The sequence below is a fragment of the Pipra filicauda genome, unplaced genomic scaffold, assembly GCF_003945595.2.
Source record: "Pipra filicauda isolate LSUMZ 115617 unplaced genomic scaffold, ASM394559v2 scaffold111_size4109106_pilon, whole genome shotgun sequence".
NCBI lineage: Eukaryota > Metazoa > Chordata > Aves > Passeriformes > Pipridae > Pipra > Pipra filicauda.
Genome location: NW_024103563.1, coordinates 3,841,236 through 3,867,766, shown reverse-complemented (window position 1 = coordinate 3,867,766; position 26,531 = coordinate 3,841,236). Strand labels below are relative to the sequence as shown.

General features: G+C 41.3%; 1 protein-coding gene across 2 annotated transcripts in view; it reads right to left on the bottom strand.

Annotated features, from left to right (window-relative positions):
* The window catches only part of LOC114001089 (protein FAM13A-like), a 77,480-nt gene extending 54,784 nt beyond the window's left edge, over positions 1-22,696 (bottom strand). For both annotated transcript variants that reach the window (XM_027745967.2, XM_039382830.1), the window contains exons 1-5: positions 22,427-22,696; positions 20,592-20,766; positions 20,164-20,373; positions 18,235-18,418; positions 11,683-11,818 (exon numbers count right to left, since the gene is read on the bottom strand). In XM_027745967.2, the coding sequence (XP_027601768.2) occupies positions 11,683-11,818; positions 18,235-18,418; positions 20,164-20,373; positions 20,592-20,766; positions 22,427-22,456 (735 nt within the window). In that variant the 5' untranslated portion in view covers positions 22,457-22,696. The remainder of the gene's footprint in view (positions 1-11,682; positions 11,819-18,234; positions 18,419-20,163; positions 20,374-20,591; positions 20,767-22,426) is intronic.
* Between the last annotated feature and the right edge of the window lie 3,835 nt (positions 22,697-26,531).

Sequence of the window (26,531 nt, the reverse complement as noted above, 5' to 3'; positions counted from 1 at the left end):
GAGAGGGCAAGATTAAGAAGAATTTTGTAAGCACTACAGGCTTTTTTTCTTTCTTTTTCTTTTAATTTTATTTTAATACTCTCTTCAGTAAGAAAGACAACACTGAAGAAACCTCATCCACTATTTTTCCTGGCACTTTAGAGCCTTTATTCAAAGGTTCAGTTGAGACTGCAGTCACCCTTTTGAACTCCTGTCCACCTTACTTAAAAATAAAAGAAAACAGTACATGAAAGAGATTCCTGGCCACATCCCTAGTGCAGTCAGTTGCTCTGAACTTGTTGTATTTCATCATTTAAAAACAACTGATACATGCATAACACATTCAGGAATATATATTTAACCCAATCCAGCCTGCTGAGAAACACAGAGCCAGTGGTGGCCCCTCTGCACAGCACTGGGCTGTCCTGCATAGGGTCTTTTTGCTGCAGACTAATGAAAGAAATGTAGCATCACCCCTACTTCACTACTGTTTGGTGAATCCAAGGTTAATTCACAAGGACTACTAAGGAACAACACACACCTCTTCACCTGACCCAACCGTGCCTTCAAACCCTCAATAGTTTTACTTGCATGGTGAGCTTTTTTGGTTGGAATTGGTTGACTTGTTGCCTATTGGAGGAAAGAATGCAGATGCCCCATGAAAATGCCAAGAGGGTGCTGTTATTTAGTGAAAATATGTGTTCCGCTTAAGATATTCCAACCTGTTCATGGTAATAACTAAGCAGCACCTAGAGTGATGAGACTGGAAGAGCATTATTAAAGGCTGGACTCCATGATCTTGGAGGTTTTTCCTAACCTTAATGATCTTCACAATGGAATTTGTGATCTGCTTCTGCTATGGTGGGAATTTGCCTGTTGTATGAGCAGAGGAGAAGAGTAACTTGATATTTTTTTTTGTCAAGAGAAGGCTTTGGGGTGACCTAACTGGGGCCTTCCAGTACCTGGAGGGAGCCTACAAGAAAGATCGAAGAGGGACTATCCACAAGGACATGTAGTGATAGGACAACGGGGAATGGTTTTAAACTGAAAGAGAGTAGGTTTAGATTAGATAGTAGGAAGAAATTCTTTGCTGTGAGGGTGGTGAGACACTGAAACAGGTTGTCCAGAGAAGTTGTGAATCCCTAGAAATGTTCAAGGCCTGGTTGCATGAGGCTCTGAGCAACCTGGTCTAGTGGAAGGTGTCCCTGCCCACGACCAGGGGTTGGAACAAGATGATCTTTAAGGTCCTTTCAAACCCAAGCCATTCTATGATTCTCTGCCTTTAGTTAAATACTTCATCTCATAAAATGCCTTGAAGGTACTTTGGTTCAGGAACAGTACTCTCCTTTCCACAAGAACATTCCAGACACAAAACTGGCTTTACCCAGGGAGCTTCACCTCATCAGAGCAGAGGTGATACAGAAATAACCTTTTCAGTAGCATAGCTGGGCACTGATCCATTGATGGCTTCTAACATTTGGACTAAGGCCCTTATTCTCTACCCAAAACAACTGAGAGCCAATGAAGAGCATGAAATTCACTAGGATTTTCTGCAACATTTTCCCTTCCAGGGGAAAAACAAACAAACAAATAGTCAAAATAAAACAAAACAAAGAGTCAAAGTCTGCAACAAGACCTAGAGAACCAGGTGGAGAAGCATTGAGGTAGGGAAGAAACCTTCCATCCCTCTCTGTGAGAAGCAATTTACGTCACCTCTATCAGTACAATATCTAATTTATACATAGGTGATTTCTCCTTGCTTTAGTGTCGAAGTCAGTTTAAAGAAAACAGAAGTTCTCTATCAACCGGCACCTCAGGAAGTCTTCCATCATCCCCACATCACCACTGGCCAATCAGTGCTCAAATCAGTCCAGCAGTTTAATTACCTAGGCGGCCTCATCTCCTCGGACGGTAAGATTGACGGGGAGATTGACAGGTTAGCAGAGGCATATAGTGCCTTCAGAAAGCTTCATAAAAGGGTTTGGAAAAATAAACACTTGAAGAAAAGTACAAAGATCAGTGTTTACAGAGTCATTGTGCTGTCTACTCTGTTATATGGATCTGAATCATGGGTCATCTACCGCCACCACCTGCGTCTCCTAGAACGCTTCCATCAACGCTGCCTCCGCACAATCCTAAACATCCACTGGTCAGATTGTGTGACCAATACATCTGTTCTAGAGCAAGCAGCTATCACAAGTATTGAGGTCATGTTACTGAGAACACAGCTGCGATGGGCAGAGCACGTCTCCAGGATGAAGGACCACCACCTCCCTAAGATCCTGCTCTATGGTGAACTTGCCACCGGCTGCCACATGAGAGGAGCCCCGAAGAGGAGATAAAAGGACTCCCTGAAACAATATCTCAGCCTTGGCCATATAGATCAACATGGACTACTCTGGCCTCCAACTGGGAGGTCTGGAGACACACCATCTATAACGCTGCTGATGCCTTTGAGAAAGCACACAGGATCACCCTTGAGGAGAAAAGACAGCGCAGAAAGAATCGTGCCTTGCAGAATTTACCACCTAAGGAGTCTTTCTGCTGTGCCTTTTGCAACCGGTCATGCCTGTCTCATATTGGCCTTTTTAGGCACCAGCGCGCTTGTGACAAACGTGGGTAGAGCCCTTCCCAAATCTTCGTTCGCGAAGCCCAGCCATGATTGAGTGTCATATTAGACTGAGAGCCAATAGTTTCATAAGTGTGAAGTGAGTTGGACTAGTGAAATTTTCTTCCCATTTGTTTTAATTTAACAAGGAACCAGAAATAAAAATAAAGACTCTCTAATGCCATGACTTTGTTCTACTTTGTAACAACAAAGTTTCAAAGAAGTATATAACGCACTGACATTCAAGAAAAAGAAATTGGTAGAGGAGTCAAAAGGGAAAAAGGAAAAGGGAATACCTAAAGACTTTGTAGCAGTTTCCAGAATTAATATTTTGTTCAGAGTGGAAAGCTGCAACAGGGTGAGATGAGGACACTGCTCTCAACTTCTGCATTGAAGTGTAAGTTGTTATCCAAGAGTTAATTTATTCTTCTGTTTTTTGTTACTGATTTTTTCTCCCTTTCAACTAATTGAAAAGCCACAGTTGATGACCATGAAGGGACAGTAGCAGCCCTTCAACTCTAAAATTAATTTCAACCAAAAAAAGAAATCCAAAGCTATATAAAAATTTCAAAGAGGGAAAGATTACACATTGTAGAACCTATTAAGTGGGAAGCAGTTGAAGAGATTCATCATTCCCCTCAGTATTCTTAGGAGCCGACCTGTCCTTTAATTGAAGTTACCATATCCCACTCTGAAGAGTTTCTTTTCTTGAGAGAAAAGAGTGGCTGTGGTAGTGCCAAGCTTCTCAGGAGAGACAGTTTAATAAGAATATAAAAAATGCTGCCCTCCTTTCCTGCACATAAAGGTCTTCTTATTTTTTTCTTTGATTTTGACTCAGTATAACTTCTCTACTTTAAAGAAATAAAGTAGGCTTCACTGGAGGAAAACACAGAAAAACTTAGAAATATGTGTTTCAGATATTAGCAAAGGTTTAAAAACAGAAATCAGAGCAAAGCTTTGCCAAGTTGGATGTTTGGTGTGGGTTTTCTTTTTTCCTTTTTTAAAATCGTGGTTTAGCAGATCCCTAAGCACACTTTTAGAAACAGCATATCTGTGAATTTTAAGCATACAAATGAATTAATCCCCTCCCCGTTTTGCTATGCGGAATTTAGAAACAAACAGACTTCATAAAGAATGACAATTGCATGGATCTGGATTGGTTGTAGACATTTTAATATTAATTTTAAACACAATGTATCTTTCTCTTCTCCCACCCTCCACCCCAAAGACCATTTTGGTTAAGCATGGAAGGCATCATGGAATATAAATGATCAGCAGAACAGCTAGAAACTAGACTAAACATTTAAGGACATGAAAGCAAGAGTTGGAAGAGAAGTAAGGCAGCAGATCAGACATTTAACCAAGGAAATATTTTGTTTATCCATCATTTCTTGCAATTAAGCAGCAGATTGCTAGCTATACTTTCCTAATGAAAATATGCAAAAGATAAACATAATCTATAGGTACTGCATGGTTTTGAGTTAGTGTGCTGCCTATAGCAAATCCAGCTCACTCTCTATTATTGCTGCATGGCCCTCTTGTATTGACCAATAAAGTTCAAAACTATCCATGGAATTCCCAGAGAGTTTGAAAATCAAATGAGAAAGTAGAGAACTGAAATACATCAGGTGAAGACTTCTAAATTACAATTTCTTTGCTTGACTTCCGTCACAACTCCATGAAAATACTAAAGCCATTGTGTAGACTGTGGTAGACCAAAATGTTCCTTTCTGGTTTGTTTTGTTTTTTTAAATTTTCTTTAAAGTAGTATATCTTTTCTTTCAGGGTAGTCCCATCAGCATAATGTCTTTGTTGGAGGGTAAAAGAATATGAATAATACACACAAAAATCCTAAACCTACAGAGCTCAAGGTCCATGAAGAACTCCCTATGACATCTGTCCTCCTCTACTTAAACCCACACACTTATCTTTTGTAGCTTTACATTTCCCTGCCTACAGGGTTTGCTCAGGGATCCTTACCCAGCATGCAGGCCTGTCTCCTGCCTATGCCAGGCAGAGGTCCCAGCAGTTCTCATCTTGGCAAACCTCTCCATCTCTCAGTCACTCCAAGGGCAAGGTGGAAGGGAGGTCAGTTTTTAGCTGTAGATTTGGCTCCCTGCTCTGCCCGAATTCCCATCCATGAAAGGTAATCAAAAGTTGAGCTCCTACAGCTGCTCTCGCATGCACCCCAGTGACACCAGCAACTCCCAGGCAAAGTTCCAGTTGCATACTGGAAGCAACGTTGGATGAAACAGCAGCAACCCCTCAAGTACTTCCTTGTCCTAATAGCTTAGAGAAAAGCTCAGTCCTGAGCAGCATCCTTTAACATGACCCTCTCCAGACACAGCTGACTGCCCCAGCACTTGGCAGAACAGCCTAAAGCCCACACTAGTATTTCTTTACCAGTCAGAATCCTTGTGTGCACATCTGCAGTCCCCTGGGAATAGGGCAACATCTAATTAAAGCAGATGGTCAGTGAAAATTGAAAGGTCAGGATTAAGGGTGCTGACAGAACCTCAGCTTCAAGCGTCCATCTAAATTACCAGCCACAGAAACCAACCCATACATGCAAATCCAAACTGCAGCAATCTTTGCTTAAATTAAAAATGGTCTTTTTCAACTTATTCCTCCCCTTTTTCTCACACAAATATTTTTTTTAAGAAGATGTACCAGTAAGTCAAGACAACTAGGACTAAACTGTTCTAACCACGAACCCTGGGGAACAGGTGTAGCGCACAGCTTCGCCGTACATTTCCTTTTGTTTCTCATGGTTTTGTCTCAATTACATTTGTACTTTTATTACAGGCTTATTTCATCCTTTCCTTTCCGTAGGAAAATAAAAAGGTACCCAGCATTTAGCTTCATGCATCTGGAAACTATGCAGCAGAAATGCTGACTCATGAACATACATTTTCATTTTTACTTGAAGCAAACAAATTAAACACCGCTGCCTCTGCTCTACAGCAAAAACCCAAATAAACTGAGAGTAAAACTGCATTAGGCTACAACATGCTAATATCCTTTCAAGATTCAGCCAAGCCTTTCTACACGCAAGTGCTAGCCCTATTCTTCTCTCAATTTGTGTTGTTTAAGTGCTTAAGGATGTTTGCATATTTGCTAGATCGGGTGAAATAAACTAATTAGAGAGGAACAAAGCAATCTAGGAATTGCCGGGTGTGGGAGAGGCAGCTTGAGGGGAAACTCTGAATTCAGAATATGCCCATTAAATTCACTGTCGCACAGCTCTGTAACTACAACTAACTACAACTAAATGAAAAGCTGGATTTTCTTTTTTTTTTTTTTTTTGACGGTGATTTTTTTTCAGGTTTGTATTATATTGTACATTTCTTGCCTGCCTTTCTGAAACATTTCCTGCTCCCGATCCTAACCTTGCATGAAATGAAAAGTCACTAAGGGTTTAAAATAATGTCTTTCTTCCCCCGCTACTCTTACAGCCAAAGACAAGTTAAAAGGCTGAAATATTTTGATGCTTGTATATCATAAGCCTTTCAGTACAAATACTTTTAATTTCCCAAGGGCTGACTTTCCTATCAAAGACTTCACATCTAACGTTGTTTTTTTCAAAAAGCCCCAATCAGCAGCAAACAAGTCAAATTGTCCGTGTTCACCAAAGAAAAGGAATACAAAAGCTGAAGAGATTTTATTGGCAGTCCTGCTGAGGTAAGAAAGGTGACACAGGATAAAATAAAAAAAGACTTGCACTTCATAATGGTTTGGAGGTGAATTCATACCCTTCCTTCATGGCTCTCTGATATCAGTTAACTATCTGAGGAAGGAACAGGCTGATGTTCTGACACATTACAAAAATAGAAACGTAATACCTAATTTTAAGATAGGTACTCAGAACATATTAAAGGGTTATGTTCAAAGCACGTAACAGCTCTGAAGTGAAGGAGAACAATGCTGACACCAAGTGGAAGAAAACACTGCCGGCTCCATCCTCCGCTGCAACCATTGAGATGCCCGAAAATCTTAAAGAGTCGCAAGTCTTAGGGTTGGGTGTTGTGGCAAATGTTTTAAACATCAGAGGAAGACCACACAGATCCTCTGAAAGCAGAGATCTGTGTTTTCCTAATGAGTAGACCAGCTGATTAATTATAATCCTCTTCCTTGTAGTGTAGCTGATGTCAGTAAGCAAAGCAACTGGCTGCCACTCTGAACACATCAGGTATTGCTCCCCTTCACAAACTGCAGATAAACCTCCTTAATCTGTAATCTACACAAGTTCTGTGAGTCTGGATATGGTGGGAGCTTTATGCTCTATTCTCAGCCACACTGAAAAATGGGCATTCACAGACTGAGAAATAACAAAGAAAAGTCTCCATCAAGATAGTTTCTGTACCCTTAGTGCCTTCAAAGGTATTTTTCCAAGCCAGGAAAGGCCTGTATCAGTGACCAATTTTAGAAACACCTTCCCCTCTCGCACACTTAATATTCGTATCAAAGAACAGACAGTGATCGGTGTAATCAGCCAGGGCGTGTGCCCGAGCTCTGTTCTTGCACTATTGATGGCAGTAAAAATCTCAGCACTTCAGTTTGACCAGCTTCTCTCCTCTGTACTCAAGCTGCTTGTTACAGTAAAGCACAGCCAGTGGTGTGACAGAACACACCCTCTCCTGCCAAGCTTCTCTCCTAGTGCAGCCGTCCCCAGAGAGGAAAAAAAAAAAAAAAGACAAAGAAAAAAAAATAGAAAAAGAAAAAAATTCTATGTATATGGGAAGGGAGCAGAGAGAAATGCAGACAGCAGCAAAACCCACTTGTGGGATTGAAGGGTGACTGCAGTGTCCCAGAGCACTTGTACAGCAAGTCAAGAGGAACCCCCAGCACTGCTGGAGCAAACATTACATCAGTGACACTTCCTCCACACCCTGCAGTTCACCAAAAAACGGAGACCAGGCACACTTGTCATTTCCAAGTGGATCCAGCACAAAGGAAAGGCTGCTGTGGATCCCAGGCACAGCACAGGAAAGGACTTCACTTGCTCCATGCCCTATTCCCTCCACCCACAGGCAGACAGGCTCTGGCACTGAAGACCCAAAAGGAGTAATGAGTACTCCAGCCACATGCATCTGGGCTGTTCTAAGTCAAACTTAATTAGGCTAGAGCAATTTTTATCAAATCCTTATGCCTACATATTCTGCACTGCTTTTCCAGAAGAAAAAACCCACATCCTTACAATCTGTTGGCCGCAATGTTTTTGTGGGGATATATGTCCTACTTTGATCTCTATGTATGGCATTTTTCATCCAGTCTTCTGGTTTGCTCAGTACTCAAATAAAAAATTAAAATGTAATTTTTAATGAGTCCATGTTTTACCAAGTTTACAAAGATTAGGGAAAATAGACTTTCCGTGCAATGGGAAATATTATGAAGAAATCTTCCTATAATGTAACAGCAATCCCTGTGTAAAAATTGACAAATCTCCTGGCAGTTCACATGGTACATGCAGGATTTGCTATGTTCATATATAAAGCCAATTAAATATACCATTGCTAAGTAAAGAACTTAAATAAAACAAAGTAATCCACACCTCTACCACTTCAAATTTAGGAAAAAATTTGTTAAGAGCCACAAATAGGAATTGGAACTGTTTTCCCCTATCCAGAAAAAATTATTTTGACAAGATAATTTAGTCTAACCTGGAAACTTCAGATCATGAGAAAGTATCTGTTTGTCTGGTTGCTCATTTGTTCTGAAAGGTTTCAGCTACTTCAACAAGCATTGTCACGGGATTAGCAAAGTAAAACATCAGTTAAATTATTGCTGTCCTCCAAAGTGAGGAGATTCCATTTAGGAGACCATAATTCTCTTTTACGGCACCTTCAGATGAGAGTGAGGCACCACATTTTTTTCACAGAACAGATTTAATGCTGAAACATCCATATCCTCTTTGAAAAAGGCTAAAACCACAAATTTAACAGAACTCTCCAGACCACAAAAGCCTTCCCAATAAAACCATAATTTGAGTAGATAAAGTATCCATGAAATATTTATTTTCACTCTTCTGGCCAGCTCCAAACCACACTGCAGTTTTAGAATTTCATTCTGAGATGTCTGTGGTCAACCTGCAGGTCCAGGATGCTGTCCAGCTCCACTCCCCCATCCCCTGGATCTCTGCAATCCCTTTATAATGGGGTTCTATGGATTATAATGAGAAGCCACATGGGACCCAATCAATAGGCAATCCCTGCAGCCTTTCTGATACACAGTAAAGCACGATAAAAGAACAAAGGAAGGGAAGAAAACAAGAAATGAGACTCCTTTCCTCAGGGTGGAGGCACTTTTTCTAACCAACCCATGCTTTAATGGAGATACAGGCAGTGGCTTGTACACGCCCATAAAGTCATGCTTCTCTTTGTTTGCAAGACAAAGGTAGCAAGGATAATTCAGGAAGGATTTATCTGTGACTTTTGTACAAAAGGAAGACAGGGAAAAACACTCTTGTACTAGATGCAAAAAAAAAAAAAAAAGAAAAAATCCATAGTCAACTTCTATTTAGAGTTTAAAATTCAGAAACAATGAGGGCAAACAGCATGACAAATTGCTATTAGCAAGGTTTGCTTCATAATTAAATTACTCTATAGAAGTTAAGATTATCTGGTACACCTCCAACACAGCCAGTGATATGCCTTGGGTTAAAACACAGTTATCCAGAGAGGCCTCAGGTCAAAACAAACACCACAGGGTCTAACCTCTTTTTAAAGAAGTATTTAATCCAAATAGGAAGATCAGTTTAGTACCAGTGCAGTTTGTGAGCTAAGACAGAAGGTTATAGGACAGCTCTAAAAATTAGTGAATTCTCCGGTGGGAAGATTTTTTTTAAAGTAAAATAAAAAATAAAAAAAAAAATTAAAAATGAAATAAAATTTATTAAGAGAACACACACACAAACCCCCCTCCTGGGGTACAGAATTCTGACTCTATTTTCATGAAAAAAAAATGTACAACATACATGGCCAGAAAAAAGGACAAGTTAAAATATACATCATAGCCTGGATATAACTTTTAAATCACTATCTTTATATGGAATAGGTGGTTGTGAATAATCTACTGTACAACCTAGGGTAATAGCTCTGAACTATTAAAATGGTGCCTTTCAAAAACTTGCAAATTCATCTCCCAGTCTGTCAGTCTGATCAGCCTGCAGACACAGAGTAAGTGGGATGACTCCTGGTGCTTTGAGATACCAAGAACTCTGTTCAGAACAATCAATCTGCCCACCTCAGCCTACAAGCAACACAGCCTGTGTCAGCTGCATGGCATCCCTGCCAGATTGGCATGGCTTTAATTTGTCAGAACTCAATTAATTAGGTTAACTTAAAACGTTGAAATGGAAAAAAAAAATAGAAAAAAGGCACCCCAACAGCAACAAAATTACAGGAATTAAGTCAAGTATCTGTGTCAAAGCCAGTAAAAGCAAGTTTCATTTCCAGGGCACAACAAGGGATCAGAGCCAGGTTTGCCATTTTAGTTTTTGCTTTCTTTGCTGGAATGAAAACACACACTCTTAATATGTTTGGTTTGTAAACCTAACTTTGATGTTTCCAGTTCAATGGACTTTGAGCAATTGTTGTATTATGAAAGATGAAGGGTACCTATCCAATGTGCTGGATTTCCTGCCAGAAATTACAAAAACAAGACCAGCCACAGAATACTGAGTTCCCTTCTCACCCACAGCTGGGATTTTTTTCATAAGCTTACCTCAGAGCAGGAGAGTGCCCCATGGCTAGGCTTTGTCTGAGGTTTTATTAAAGAGCTTGAAAGGATCTTTTCAGCAGAAGTCTTTCCCACATCACCACAATCCCAGACAGACTGTGACATTTTGCAGAATTACAGGGAGTGGAGTTGGTTCTAGAACAAAAGCACTGCAACAGAAAGCCAGGTTTCCTGGCTTCTCTAATACATTCCCAATTTCTTTTAGCTGCTGATGCTTCTTCTAGCTTTGCAAACAGAAGCTACATTTCGATTTTATTTGCTCATTTGGATACAGATTGCAGAAATTCTCAAAGGTGGTAGTGACACAGGACTTCTTCAGAGAGAAAGAGGAGCTGGAGGCAGGGGCTCCAACACCATCTCAGTGTGAAACCATCTCCCTGTTTTAGAGATGGGGACATGGCATGGCAGCAATATTGTAGAAACATCCTTGTATCAGAGTATTCTGTTCTTTATACCTACCTCTGGACAGGTTTTATTTTAAAAGAAAGCTTCCAAGGAGCATTAGTGTCTCAATATTCTGCTTGGGATATACAATATGTTCTAAATACTGAATTTGACTTTGTATTTGAAGTTTGATGGTTTTTCTTAACAGAGATACTCGGAGAAGGAAGACAGAAAATTAAGGAGTCATAAACACAAGCAGCAGCATCTACATTTACATACAATGGAAATCTCTTCCATAGTCCATCACTTTTCCTGGCACACTGTTACCAGTCTGGCCATGAGCCACAAGGATGTGTGGGAACTGCATGTCTTTTTCTAAAAATCGATTTCAAGTTAAGCAGCAATGACACATCATATCACAAACTGACAATAAGATTTATATTGACCCTCTCCCTAAACCAGCCTTTGTCTATCATGTTTTCTCCACCAGGAGTTTTTGACAGAGGCAAAAAAATGAATCGAAGTACTAACAACGTTTTACAACAGAAAGTGCCCAAGGAGAAGCTGAAACACACACAGTGACTTCTAAAAAGGGACAGAGAGGTTTCCAACCTTCTGGTTTTGCTTTTCTGCATCACCAATGTATAGACAAACATATACGCAAAATGAAAAGTGCTCAACTCAAGGAAAAAATCCAGTGGCTTTGATCTAACAAAGCTTGGCATTAACACATTTAAAGTGGAAACAACTTCAAATTTTATTGTTTACCTTTTGCATTTGAAATTTTTCAAAAATCAAAATTTTAAATACTCATGTTTCCTCTCTGGTTTAGGTATATCATGAATATTTACATTGCTGGGAACAAGTTACAGTCATTACTTACACTAAGGATAAGCAACTATATTTCCATTTGTAGGTTTCAACATAATGAAGTGCTTGATTACTTGCTGAATTGATTACTGTGGCTTTCTTACCTGAAGGCCATCTGCTTGTCTCTGTGAGAAACAAGGGTTCAGGTCAACAAAAAGCATCTCATGGTGTTGAAGAAGATATAGCAGGAGGCCATTGTAAAGCCTTTGCTCTTCGCAAGCCAAGGGACTGACAGGGACCCTAAGGGAAGAGGAGGTGGATTAAGTTTAGGAGCTCTCAGATCAGGGGCTAATCATGAGTCACACAGGGAGCCCTCCCAGGGCCCAAGATAATTCAGCAAAGCAGCCAGCTGAGTGACTGGATGAAAACAGAGTTCCCCATTTCTAACAAGCAGTTGTTGGGACAGGGACCTACAGTTTGGTGGGTTCACAAGACTGGGACCTTCGCAGTGTCAGAGCTCCAGTTCGCTGATCCACAACACAAGTCTTTGTGGCAGCACAGCAGAACCTGACAGCGACTCAGACTCAAGGTTCAGAAAATCAAGGATTTGATTTCTCCTGTTGAGAATGGGAGAAAAAGCCCCAGAAATCTGCCAGCACTCACTGACACTGGGCCGAAGAGAGTAGTTTTGTACTAGCTTAGCTTATGAAGGTGAACTCTGATCACTGGAATGTTTTATTACCAAAAATGCCTGGAAAAACCCCCCATAGGTAACAAACTGCTTCAGCGTATTAATTTATAAATCCACAGACATCAAGCACATCATGCAGGGAAACTTGCAGATGCTCCCATTAACAGGTTGAGTTTGGGGGTTTTTCTCTTTATTTCTTGCTTTCCCCACATATTTATTTTGAAAAAATAAATAATAGTTGAACTTGTGGTATCCATGCTAAATTGGAATAAATTAAAGTCAAGGGATCCTTGTATAGGATTCTAATCTCATTCCCTGAAGGACCTGTATATTCCCCCTGTGAACTATTGGGAAGCTTCGAGAACATTTACATAAATGCTATCTATGGCCTTCTCCAGCCACACTGCACCAACTCAGTTCCACCCAGCACAGTATTAATATTTAAACAAGACATTCATAAACTCTGGAGACTAATGTGGAACATGAACACACCAGTCTTCTGTTTGCCAAATCAGTACATTCATTATTCATTTGCAATTTTAAAGTGTAAACATACACAGTGGGCCCAGTCCAGTTGCTTTCATTCACATTCCTCTTTTGTAAACTTACTGTTGTTTCTGTAAGAACTTGAGTCCAGTAAGAACTTTTGAAAGAAGATGGTTTAAACAGAGTTATAGTTGCTTTATGGTGAACTTGCCACTGGCTGCCGCAAGAGAGGAGCCCCAAAGAGAAGATACAGGGACTCCCTGAAACAACATCTCAGCCTTGGCCATATTGATCACCATAACTGGTCTACTCTGGCCTCCAATCGGGAGATCTGGAGACACACCATCTGTAACGCTGCTGATGCTTTTGAGAAAGCACGCAGGATCACCCTTGAGGAGAAAAGACAATGCAGAAAGAACCACATTCTTGCAGAATACACCATCTAAGGAGTCTTTCTGCTGTGCCTTTTGCAGTCGGTCATGCCTGTCCCGTATTGGCCACAAACGTGGGTAGAGCCCTTCCCAAATCTTCATTCACGAAGCCCGGCCATGAGCCAGGTAAAATGTAGACAGATTTACAGGATAAACTACTGTCTCATCACTTTCTTTAGGGTTGGTTAACATTTTTCTTTTGTGAATTCCTATTTTTCTTGGGAGAGACTCAGTTTCTCCACAAAAAGCAAGGCTGCATGTAAACATGTAAACCATAGTTGATTGAGCAACAGCCTTTCCCACATACAGCAATCCTAAGAGATTGTTCATTGCTCACCCAACATTAATACCCTCAACTCACAGGCCATAGAAGCAATATTTTTCATCCTTTGTCTTCTTTTTCAACTTTTTTCTTTATATTAGACATCTGTTCCCAAATCCACTTCTACCAGCTCTTAACTCCAATACTGCACAAGCCATCCATGAAGATAAACAGCTCTCACGCCACTTACTGAGTCCCACTTTCCCTTACCAGCAGCCTGTGTTTTGGATGCCCAGTTCTCCTTTCATCTTAAAACAAATCCAAGCTATAGACTGGGATAAGCCCCTGCAGCTGACTCCAATATCAATGTCTCATCAGCAGATATTCACGGGTGGCAACAGGTGTGTACTCCAAATATATAGAATACATTTTTAGTTTTCTCTGCAGCCACCTTCCACAAAGACTTTTAATTAATTTTGTAAAATAGTCACTTCCCACATGTTCAGATACTTCTGCCACTAGCAGAAACTCTATTAACTGGCTGACAGCAGGGGAATCAGGTTCACACACTGCTAAATCCAGGAATATGGTTCCTAGAAGAAAATCTAGGAAGAGCACAGCTCCTGAAATGTATTCTGCATTCACTATAGAAGCCCTGTAATCAGTTATAGTGAAAATCAAACACAAGAGAACATTCACTACAAATAAGGAACAAGTAAAACTCGATCATCAGGAATCAGCTCTTTTCAAAGTTCTTTGCCACGAAGTGCAAGCTAAAAAATCCACGCAGTCCCTTGCCTTGGCTGTGCCCAGGAGATCTGCCAAGGTTCCCTGCCAGCAGAGGCTTGCTGCAAATGTACAGAAAGAATGAGTCAAAGTGAGCAGCAGCAAACAGCTGGCTGGCTAACATGCTTATGCACTCCTGCAAGGCTTACTTACTGAGGTTAGTACCAAAAATCTCTTTTCCAAGCTGAAGCAAAACGAAATATTCATAGAAATCGAAGGAACATCAGTTTAATCTCTGACAGAAGCGTGGCAACACGTTTTCCTAGGCATTCCCAGAGACTAGGGGAACACAAAACAGTTCACAAGGAGGATGAGTGGCAACAGAAATAAATAGTTCGGAGAACGAGCAGAAAGAATGCAACAGCAGAAGTTAAGAGAAGGGTGGAGCTAAGCAAAGTCCAGGGAGTAGGCAGCCTGAGACCTGACCTGCAAGTTATGCTTCTGGTTCCCTTACCTACAAAGAGACAAGGACACAAAAGCTGCATCATGCACATGTTAAGACTGAGTCACAAAAGATCCATAACAGATTCCAGGGTCTAAAATCTAAAAGAAAAGCCACACTAACAGTGATGGTGAAGCAATTTAACAGCAGTGAAGATAGCTTAACTCAGTCTCATGGGGAAAAAAAATAACATGAGGGAGAAAGGCCCATAGAAGAAATAAGAAGGATCTGTTTTCAAAGATTAAGGTAAAACTAAAACATTTTACTTAGTTATGTTTTTTCTGAAACATAACTTCTTTTCATATATTCCCTCTCTGGGTTCCATCACCCTGAACAGGGAGATACATACTAATAATACAGTAGAATTCTTCCAATGTGAATCTGATTTCAGTCAAATATTGAATGTAAGTAGCATTAAAGTAAGGGGCTACAACAGATTAAAAATAGATAAGAGGCAGCTTATTTAACATTCAGTTTCACACAAACAGTGATATCAGTTTCCTAGCATTTAAAATCCATGATGAAATTTTCCATGACCCTGTAACTAGACTTTCAGTATAAAACCTGTGTTAAGGCTTATATTTTTTTCTGTTGCAATTGTCATAACTACTAATTCTGAGGTATATGCAGTTTAGGCTTGCAAGGTATAATGAGCAGCAAGTTTAATATGCTAATTCTGTGTCCCCAAGGCCCATATGTGTCCATGTTCCAACTACTGAATATTCCTACTCGGTCACTTCAGTGAAACTATAAGCATGACAGGTCTCCACAAATAAAAGTGTCAAAAGATTGAGACAGGTGATAATCCCAAACAGAATTTATACTTGAATATAAATAGATAAGAAATTTAAAGTAAGAAGGCTCATAAACAACCTAGTTCAGTTGTTCAATGTCAAAGAAGGAAGAAGAAATTGCACAAAAATGCAGATTGCCAGAATACATGCAGAATATTTTTAACACCTGCAGTGAATTAGTGCCATAAGTGGAGCTGACATTACATCCAGGAGGTTAATTCCAGCAACTGAATGGAGCATATATTTCTGCAGATTAGATCTAGAGTTGGTTTTTTCATAACCTTCACGTTTTGACTGAGCAATTATAGCGAGCACTACCCAACATGTCTCAGTTTCCAGTGCAGCTACACTCTGGCTGCCAAATGTTTCATAATGTGGCAGATAATTGCACTAATTCTGGCTCTGAAAGACATAAAGGATATTTATGACTTTTTCCCCTGTGTCAGCAGATATGATTTGCCACAGCTGTCTACCTTGAATTTTGCTGCTCTACAGGACAATACAAATGATTTATTCTGAATCACTGAAGCCCTCAGGTCACTCAGCAGGAAGTGGTACAGCAATCTCACCGAGAGAAAATGCCAGTTGCAAAGCTCTTGTCTCCACCCAACTTCCAAAAAGGTGATTTTTCATAATCCCAGGAGGTAACTCTCCAAGGACAGAATCAGCTAAACACTTCACAAAAAAGGAGCTCCAGAATTACTGGTTTCTCTCCCAGAGCTGGTGAGATCAGAATGACTGTAAAAGCTGAAGATAACATTTATAAGGAAGACATATTTCTATTTGTAGCTGTTGTCTTGACAAGTCAGTAGCAGGGAAACCCAACTCTGATTGCTTTCAAGGCTTCTCAGACAGGTCATTGCCACAAATACTTTGTTTAGCACTGAGGGTACTTTAAAAACCAGACAGAGGGACATCTTCAGAAGTAGCTAGACCATGTCCCAGAACAGTGGGTGTCGCGGTCCAAATGGGGGAGGGGAATGGGGCCGCGACACGGCACGGATCCCAGACACAAAGGTGGGGTGCAGGTAGAATCTTTAATCCAGCGCGCACGCGGGGTTTTTATCCGGAGGGAAAGGGCCAGAACATAGGGTGGAGCAGGAGACAGACAAATGGGGGAGCAAATCAGAACAGGGCACAGGCAAAAGGGGGAGGAGGAAGCCTGGGCATGTGCAGTTGTGCACTGTGTAACATGAATACAGTGAAACCACATAATAACAGTAAAGTCCATATGAAAGTCCTGCCAATTGCTGTATGCTTTTCTCCATGCCTGGAACTGTTCCCATCCTGAATCTTGCTTCTCTACAGGTGGGACATTTAAAAACTGAAGCAGCTCAACAGTCAATAAGGGAGCATACTGGATTCTCATGTGTAGGTCAGTGGGCACACATTCAGAAAACCTGGGAGTGGAAATAAAGGAATTAAGTCTTCTTGCATGTGTGTGCATGCACAGAAGCCTCAGGTGGTAGCAAAGGTCTCCTGATGGCAGAAGAGTGACAGTCAGTGAAGCCCTTTTTGAGTTAGTGTAGGGGTCAAGGGATAGTCTTCTGGCAAAGGCCTTTTAGTATCAGCCTTTTACCTGTTTATAAGTATCACCACACAACTAATCCAGACACTGAAAATAAACCTCATCTATCTACTCTCATTTACTAACTAGCATGCAGAGATTAAGGAACTTGGGGTTTGATTGCAAAACTGCCTTGTCCCATCAGCAAATACCCTCCATGGTGAAGCCTCCTCTCACAGGAGCAAATGGCATAACTCCTACCACATCGCATGTTAGATTTGTCTCCATGGCTGTACTTTCACTAAAGATATAAACTTATATCACCTGCAAAGGTCATATGTTGGTACACCTGGCAATAAACCCACAGAGCAGGTAAGCAGACACTAAACATAGACGCTAAACCTGTGAAACAGCAGCAAAACCCCAAAACAAAGTCTGTCATTGATTGGTGCAAATTTTGCTGAATACGTACTTTTAAAATGAACTTGGCTTGCCACATACAGAAAAAAAAAGTGAATAAGGCTTTTTTTATTGCATAGAAGATCCTAATTGCTAACACATACATTTTGTAAAGTGGCACAGGCTCATAGTTCACATTAAGGTTGACATGGCTATGATCCACTAAAACAAAGGTTTACAAATGTAACAGGTATAAATATTTTAACATCCTCTAGTGTCTACAATGAAGGATGGGATAAAAAACTAAACCATTCTAGTTTCATTGAAAAATCCTCCATTACCTGATCACACTAGGCTGTTCCTTCTTGTCATCTTGACTTGCATGGCATGTTGTCCAGCCTTTCCTTTTGTGCCCACTCACCATCATCCCACACATAACTTGTCTAGCTTCAGCCAAGCAGTCACTGCTTGCAAGCTCAGGGGGCCTCTGCCTGGATGTCAACTTGCATTTTAGTGGCAAGGGCAGAATGAGTTGCTTCTCATTCTTGATAAAGAATCTATCTTAATTTCTCTGTTATCTAATGATATTACAAGGTCAAAGTCAGCATTAGCTTTTCAGAATCGAGTCTAACAACTAAGCAGCCTGCACTTCAGTTGGCTAGGAAAACAGCTCTCCACCTGTCATATCTCTTCTCTTCAGATGTTTTCTTCCTTGAGGTTGGACCTGTCTAGTCAGTGCCTAACAGAATGAAGGTGGTCAGCCAGCTCAGAACCTGTCACATCTGCCCAAAATATACAGTATAAATATTTAACTTTCTAAATGTTCCACTTACTGTTGGACATACAGCTATGACAAAAAGCCTCATTGTAAAGTGTGACTTGGCAGAACTGTTTGAGGTGGGTGAATAGAGTACTCACTTGAATAGAGCAGGTCCAAACACAATGGAGAGGTTTTCCAGAGTCATGAAATTCACTTCACTGTGCATTGCTATCTTTAACAGGAAAGCAGACAGGAACTGAAGAAGGTTTTGATGGGCTTTGGGCAGGCAGGTCAGCAACTGTTTCATGTTCTCTATGCATTCTGTTGTGTTGATTTTGTGCTCTGGTGGGGGGAAAAAAAAATTATGACAGGCATTCCTAATATCAACACAATTTCATCATAGATATTACTATAGATTTGAGAGAGACATTTTAAAATATATTAGAGCAAAGTGAAGAATAAATATGTCCCAAACAAATCATTTGTACTCCAAATTTTGACAGCAGTTTTCACAAATGAATATTTAAGTACCATGGATTTTCCAGATACTGAGTTTTACATACACTGTTTCTGCTACTCTTCCTGTTATGACAGAATTATCCAGCACTTGCTGCTTTCTTAATGGAATTGCAGGCAGTAGTCATGTACCTGAATCCTTAAAGCTGCCTTTAAAGATGATATAAGGTTGTCAGCCTTAACTTTCCCGAGAGATTTTACACATGTTGCATGATTCTCATTAAGGGAAATAAGAAATTGTACCCTTTCAGCCCCACATCATCTTCATTTCCTGACTAATTGGTAGCTCTCAGACTCCAAACATCTTTGGTCTATAAATATGCAACTGTAGCTACACAAGAGATGCTTAAAAATCTAAATTGGAGATACTTAGCATTTTCTTGGTTCTCGTTCTTCAAAGAAGGGTAACAAGGCAGAAAATAAGTTCACAAACAACTCCATTTGATCAGCAGTTCAGAATTAGTATGATGAAGTCTCCTGGCTATTAGAATTGAGATGACAGTACTGCTCAATAATTGGCAGCTGATGCTCGAATTTGCCACAGATCACCAGGACACATCTGCATAGCTTTGACATTGTGAATAGCAAATCATGCCCTAAAGGGTAATTTTAGCCCTAAAAAATACATTTCGTGCAGGCTAAGGCCCAGGGTGCCCAGCTGATTAATGAGAGAAATGGAAATGAGGATGGAGAGGGGGAAAAAATAAAAATATTTTAAAAATAACAGCAAGACAGTTAGAAGTAGACAAAGTGTTCTCAAAAAACCATAGATCTTTCAGCATAGATTCTCACAGTTCATGAAGCTGATTCCTTTCTCTTTCTTTCCTTTTTCCTTGGAAACACTTACACTGGCACCTTGAACAAAAGCAACCTGCAATCTAACTCACTCATTTGTATGTAAACACCTGAATTAGTCATCAGTCAAAATCACTGGGCAGAATTGTCTGAAAACATTAGCTCAGCCATTATAGATTTAATAGGGAACTAGGCAGTGTATTGCTGCAAGTACCCGTCCTGGCTTTGCATTTTGAAAGCTTCATGCTGCTCCACACACTGCTGTCCAAGAAGATTATAAGAGGATTAGAAAAATAAATATTAACTAAAAATAAAAATAAAGTTCTAAGTAAGAACAGGGATGCACAAAAGAGTTCCTGTACCAGGGAAGGTTAAATAGAGAAAGAGGCCTCAGCTTGGAAAAGAGAGAAGTGAGGTAGTGGGTATATAAAGACACAAGCAGCATTATGATGGCGATTAGATTAAAAACGAAGATGTTATCTCAGTAACAAGTAAGGTAAACAATTTAAAAAGAAAGCATGCAGAGGGGTACTTTCTCAAAGAATAAAGGATAGGATTGCAAGATGCATTGCCACAGGATGCTGGGGAGTCCAAAAGCCTTAAAGAATTAAAAAAAAGACTACAGACAAGTTCATTGAAACGTGGTCAATCAAAAGCAACTAAACATCAATCTCAGGTTAAGGAAACATAAAACCTTGCTTAGAAAAGGTACAATGAACACATTATCTGTCACTATCAGAGAAAGGACAGAAGCTTGGAAGGTGCCTGTTCTGTACCTTGGAAAGTTTTTAGCAAGCCAGAACAAATGTTTTCTGGAAAAACAGCCACTGGTAGTTCTTTCAGAAAGAGCTTCAGGAGACTGGCCACAGAATCAACATCTCCATCATTAATAAGGTCCACTTTTTCTCCTTGATTATATTTCTGCTTTAATTCTTTGATTTTATTTACTGAACCACCAATTCTAAATATACCAACACGCTCCAGACCTGTTTAAGAAATATAAAACAGCAAACAGTGGTTGCATTACCATATTTGTGTGATAAGAACTCAAAACTCATTTGTTGATGAAGCTCAAAAAGCAAGAGCTCCTTTAAGAAAGCATAATAATTGTAAGTATAGATTTTTCAGCACTTACAGCTAAAAAATACAGCTTAAACAAAGAATAACAGCTTTCAGAGGACAAACAGGGAAAACAGGAACTTACCAAACACCTCTAGGTACTCCACCATCTGTGTCACAAGAGAAGGAACCCCACATTGTGTCGCACCCTGAAGGAGGGTTTCCAGAGGAACACCAAATGTGCTTCTTTCTCTGCTGAACTGTAGGTCTGGTGAAACTTTATTTGTTGTGTGCCTGACTTGAATAGAAGAGAATGATTTCTGTGGAACAAAACCAGACAAGTGATAAGCAGAGACTGGCTTTTATTGTTTTAAGATCCGAGGGTCTACAGCTTAGGTAAAATTATTGTCCTTATTGTAGCATCTTAGTACAGACTGCATTTCTACTGCATATTGTTAAAATACTGATACTACCATTCTTCTTCTGCAGAGCTGAAACAGGATCTGTGATAGGGTAAATCCCAGTAAAGCCCATTCACACCTACAGTCAGGGAAAATGGGACCTCATGTCAAGGCAGATGCCCTGTTTAGGACATGGAGAGGTCATTATTCCTCAAAAGAACCCCAACAGTCAGAAAAAAGCCGACCCAGTGCTGGTGCACAGCCTTCCAACCCCATGAAATTTGTGAATTTCTACCCAATTCTCAGAGACAAAAAAAATGCAAGATCCACGGAGGGAACAGAGGAGGAATTGAAGCAGCAGCCACAGCTCGAACCTGGCAAAGGGTTCCTGTCTGCTCACCCAGTAATTCCAAATTTCTTACCCCAATAACTCATGGAAAAACTTATGTGAGAAATCATGAACAACCTGCACTTGGGAGCTGCTTTTTCATCCTGTGAGGACAGAGAGGCTGCCCAGTACTTGGGCTGGGAAACACGTGGGATGTCACAGGGGTTGTCTGTCCCAGCAGGGCCAAGGGGTCCCTGTGAGAACAGGAGGGGTTGCTCCGGGGGGGGCACAGCAGGTTCAGACCAGTTCTGTAGCCCCTCAGATGGCACCTCAGGGGATGTATGTAAGAATATAGATATAAATATATATTTAGATATATTTAGAATATATAACTTAAATGTATATTTAAGAACACCATCCCCCAGGGACATTTGAGAAAGGGGAAATGCTACCTGGCCACTCCATAAAGAGTCCTGGCTCCCTCATTCTCTTTCCCTCCTCTCCTACCCCCTGCTTGCCTCACAGGCAGGGGACATTACCCACAGTGCTTGCTCTGCCCTCGTGTTCCTATCAGGCAGTAATGCTCACAGTCACAAAGGAGAGGACCCTTTGCCACCAGGCAGTGACAGCAGAAGTTCAAACTAGGAACACCCAGATTTACCAGTTCTGCACCAGGAAGATTTAAACAGTATCTACATCTCATTTTAAAGCAAGATTTTAATTATTTTTTTTTTAAGTGTTACCCCAACCCATTGTAAAACCTGCCTCTCCTTAAATGTTTTTATTACTATGTTCTCAGAAGGAAAAATGAAAGATTCTCCTATGGATTTGTAGCTGAACTGCTGTAGTGAAGCTGGTTTTCGTACATACCTGCAGCAAAGCCACAAGCTGGAGCTCCAGGCCAGCCGTGCTGCCATGGCAAGCACTCACACTCCACTTGAAACACCCGAACTCATTTCGCTCTTACAGTACATAAGCAGGCTTAGAACATGACGTTAATGTTACAGCATTAATAATTACCTAAAAGGAACTAATAATATCAGCGTGCACCAAACCCTTATTTTACAGCATTTTTTTATATAAGCTGCGAGGTGTTACAAAAAGCCTCTAAAATATCTATCCAATGCTATTCTAAATCCTTCCCTTTTCCCTCCTCAGATGCAGCAGTCCACTGGGGGAAGAAGCATAACCTTACCAGGAAGGAGAAAGGATGTAAGAAAGGACCAAAGAAGTCAGATTGAAGTTACTCACGCAAATCGAAAGGGAGGCACCTGCTCCCATGTTAGACTGCAGCAGAGTGCCAGTATTTCAGCTCTGCTGTTCAGAAGACACATCACCTTTCTTCCCCTCACACATTTGTGCAATTCAGCCAAAGCCAATTGCAGCCATTGGGCTGTTCCTCTGCAATTAACTTATCATAGCATAATTGCTAGGCACCATTCTAATCAGTGGTTTCACTCCAAATTTGTGGAAGGTAGAAATTAACTGCTTGTAAAAGTATATTCCTTGTAGCCAGCACGTCCCTCCAGAGGCACCCTGCACAAGCTGAGGGCTGTGTTACCGTCAGGAGATGTTTCCATGGCACCTAACACACACAGTGCCACAGCTTCCTGAATCATGCTGATCCTGTGCGTCCTATTTACTTTTCAGTGGTTTTTGCAATGCAGGTTTGCAGACATTCATACTACCTGCTGTCCACTCTGCCTGCTAGCAGCAGCAAGCAAAATATTTTGACATGGCCTGCAGTGTATACATATTATTGCTACATGTTTATATAACACCTGAACAATCATTTTGGTAAACATACAATCAAGGATCTATCCAGTCTTTGGAATATGGAAGATGAGGATATAGCTAAGCCCAACATCTTCTTTATAATTCTTTTAGATACAAAGCCTCTCCTGGGAAATAAGCCACAAGGAAACAAGTCATGCTGCAGTTAAATCTAATTGGGGGAGATTCTTAATACAAGTCTAGTAGGTACCTACAAAAAACCCCAAAACACACAAGGCAAAAAAAATACAGGTGCTGAGACAGACCCTCTTGGTAGAGTACTAGAAAAGAAGGAGTTACTCCATCAAGACACTGTACTGCTGGCACAGCACAGATGGCAGAGATCATTCCCTCCTCCTCAGCAGAGGGAACACCACTTAAAAAACTGTACAGATTTTTAGCACGCTCACCTCCCCACGAGATGCCACAACGAGGTCTGGATAATGCTGCAGTTTAAGGTTTTCTTGCTCTACCTGCTGGGGCCAGACAAACAGCCCTTCCCAGCACCCCAACAGGATCAGCCTGGCCTTGGCACTGCAGATGTGCCCATTGTCTCACACAAGATCCAGCTGTGCCCATCATCTCTGCAGACAAGTTCCACCTGTGCCTATCATCACTGCAAACAAGCTCCACCTGTGCCCACCATCTCTGCAAACAAGCTCCACCTGTACCCACCATCTCTGCAAACAAGTTCCACCTGTGCCCACCATCTCTGCAGACAAGTTCCACCTGTGCTCACCATAAGGCTCTCAGAGCCACCAGCACCTCAACCAACCGTGCCTCTGAGCTGGCAGCAATTTGCACTCTGCAGAGAAAACCTCTCACGAAAAGGCCTCTGCAAAAATTATAAAATAAAAAACCAAAAAAATCAACAACTCTCTTAACTCTTGGATCCCTACCCCACAGCACATTTCCATGTTCCATCTTGCTAGGTGCCACAGGAATCATTCTGCTGACACGTCAATCATCCCTGCTTCACCTGAACACGCTAACTGTAGGCAAATAGCTTTTAAAGCAACAAGTTCTCTGCCTGGGCAGCAAGTACAGCTTTTATCTGTCAGATCGTTACAGAGCAAATGAGGCAGCAAGGACCACAATCAGCCTCTTGGTCTGTAGTGCTCCTCTAACTGCAATTATTGAATAATTTGCTTTCAAGTCCTGACTGCAAAATTCAGCAATGCTCACAGAAAATGAACATGCCTCTGTTCCCCAGGAAGCCTGCAGCAGCTAGAGGGCACACGAGGCTTGCCAGAGAGGTGGTCCTACAAACCTCACTGCAGACAGAGCAAGGAGCCCCAAACCCCGGGCGGGATTTTCCTTTTGTAGCAAGTAACACGGCTCGAAGGGAAGATTTCTCCATCGCTGTTGTACAAAGAGCAGGGGGCCGCAGGCAGCACAAACTGAACACGTAACTGCTCATACTGTGTAGCTGCAATTCCAACCCTTCCTTCACAACCTCTGGATCAAAGTCAGCCCCTGCAGGACCTCAGATATATGAAAAGGATGTGTGGTGCTTTGAGAAGCCACCCTGACTTCAAGGGCTGCCACTAAATGAAAACCAAAGCTTTTGGTCTCCCACCACCCTGCTGCCCAGGGGAGGGTTTGTGAGGAAAAGCAGTGCCCTGGGCCTGGGCAGTGTGAGGGGCTGGAGGAGCATCGAGGGTTGCCTTTGTGCTCTCTTCACAGAAGCCATGGCCTCCAGCTACTGAAAGGACTGCTTGTGAGGCTGGCTGATGTCTCAGAAAGATAAAGGAAGGACAAACATGAAAGGAAAACAGAAAAGTTTAGTTTTCCTGCTTAGAAAACAAGGGGTTTTTACAGAAGCATTAGAAACAGCAATATCCCTGTGAGGGAGGGCAGAGGTAAATCCCCTGTCAGCAGCAGTGAAAAAAAAAATAGCAGTAAAGAAAAATAATTAACTGAGGCTTCATGGTTCATTTAAATTTTCCTTCAAAGCTGTAAGCAGCCTGCTCTGCTAACCTTAGTGATCTGTATCTTGGCTTTGGGAGTCTCCAAGCATCCAGCCAAGTAGGAAAGAAAGCCCTTCCTGGTGGGCAAGAGCCGAGCAGTGGAGCATGTACCCTGCAGGGAGGCTGCGGTGGGGATGGGGTGTGGGCAGTCCTGTCGTGCTGCTCTCCCTGCTGAGGCCCAGATCCAGCTGCAGAGGCTGTGGTGGCTTTGGATTAGGAGTAAACACTGGGGCAAGCAGTCCTGCTGATGCCAGCTGCAGCCTTTGAGCACTGGGTGCTCAGGATCAGAGCAGAACCATGGGGTTCAAAAATGAACCTATAAAGCTTAACCCAAAGCAAAAAAATTCAATCCAATGGCAACTGCTAGCCTGCCCCTCCATAACATGATCCTCATTATCCAGTGACAACTTCAAAAGCAACTTTTCAAAGCTACGCAGGCATACAGTGCTGATTTAAAAGATCAATACTATATGTTTTTCATTTAAAGCACTGTTCACCATAAACACTGTGTTTCAGTCACGCTGCTTATCTTCTGATATTTACTGTTACCATAAACCAGAATTTGTGATGCCTTGATTTTAATTGCATTGAGGCCTTGATGTACTTAGAGTGTTTAGATCTTCTTTCTTCTATTCTTTAAGTGGACAGCTTAAGAGAAGATAAACCTTACCAGCATGTCAGAAAGTCAGAGAACATCCTAAATACAAATTAATCAGATCATGAAAACATCACTAAATTTTTCTCATCTGTACTAAAGAGTCCAGCCCCTCTGTGACTGCTTTGCTGGAGGTGCTAGATTATGCTCTTGAACTGACTGTGTTATATCCAGAACACGGGACATTACAAGTTCCCATCATCAACCTCTAGGTCATTTGAGCTGCTTTAAAAACCTTTTATTCCCACGTGTCAAAATAAATGCCAACCTGGTGGAGGAGAAGGCTCCAGGGTAGCATCCCACAGGACCTCACAGCTGATATGCCCCAGACAGCTGGTCAGAGCCCTCCAGCTGTGAGACATCATCTCGTGCCCACCCCAGAGCTGGGGCCTGGGGAAAACATGGGGTAAAAATGGCCAAACAGCTCCTGTGGGAACTGAGGGAGTCAGACAAGGCACTGCAAGACAGAAGAAATAAGAAGGTGATGTTGTAGCAGGACTTCAGGGCACTGCTCAAAACTGCTTAGAAAAGCACAGTTTGATTTGGGTGGGCAACTCAGATAAAAGTCACTGGGCTAAGTTGAACCACTATTGCTCTGACTTTGTAGTTTGTATTGACTTTTTAAAAATAGGATAAAACACCACAAGAAGTCCATGAACCCATGCCAAATGAGTGTATGCTGACCTCTTACACTTCAGCAAGTAGGAGACTGGAAATGCTAAAAAGCCCTAGTAATTTGTCTAGACGGAAGAAAACCAGAAAAATTATGTTGCCTACTTGACTCAAAGTGCTCAAAACGGTCCTGTTCAGGAATGTATTTTTTTTCCTTTCTCTATGCAATCTTTTGGAAACAGCATTATCTGCTAAATGCAATATGATATATCAGTTGCACCATCTCAGTCTTGACAACCCTTGTGAGCTAAGCCCATAAAAGCATCCCTGAATTACCACAAAAAAA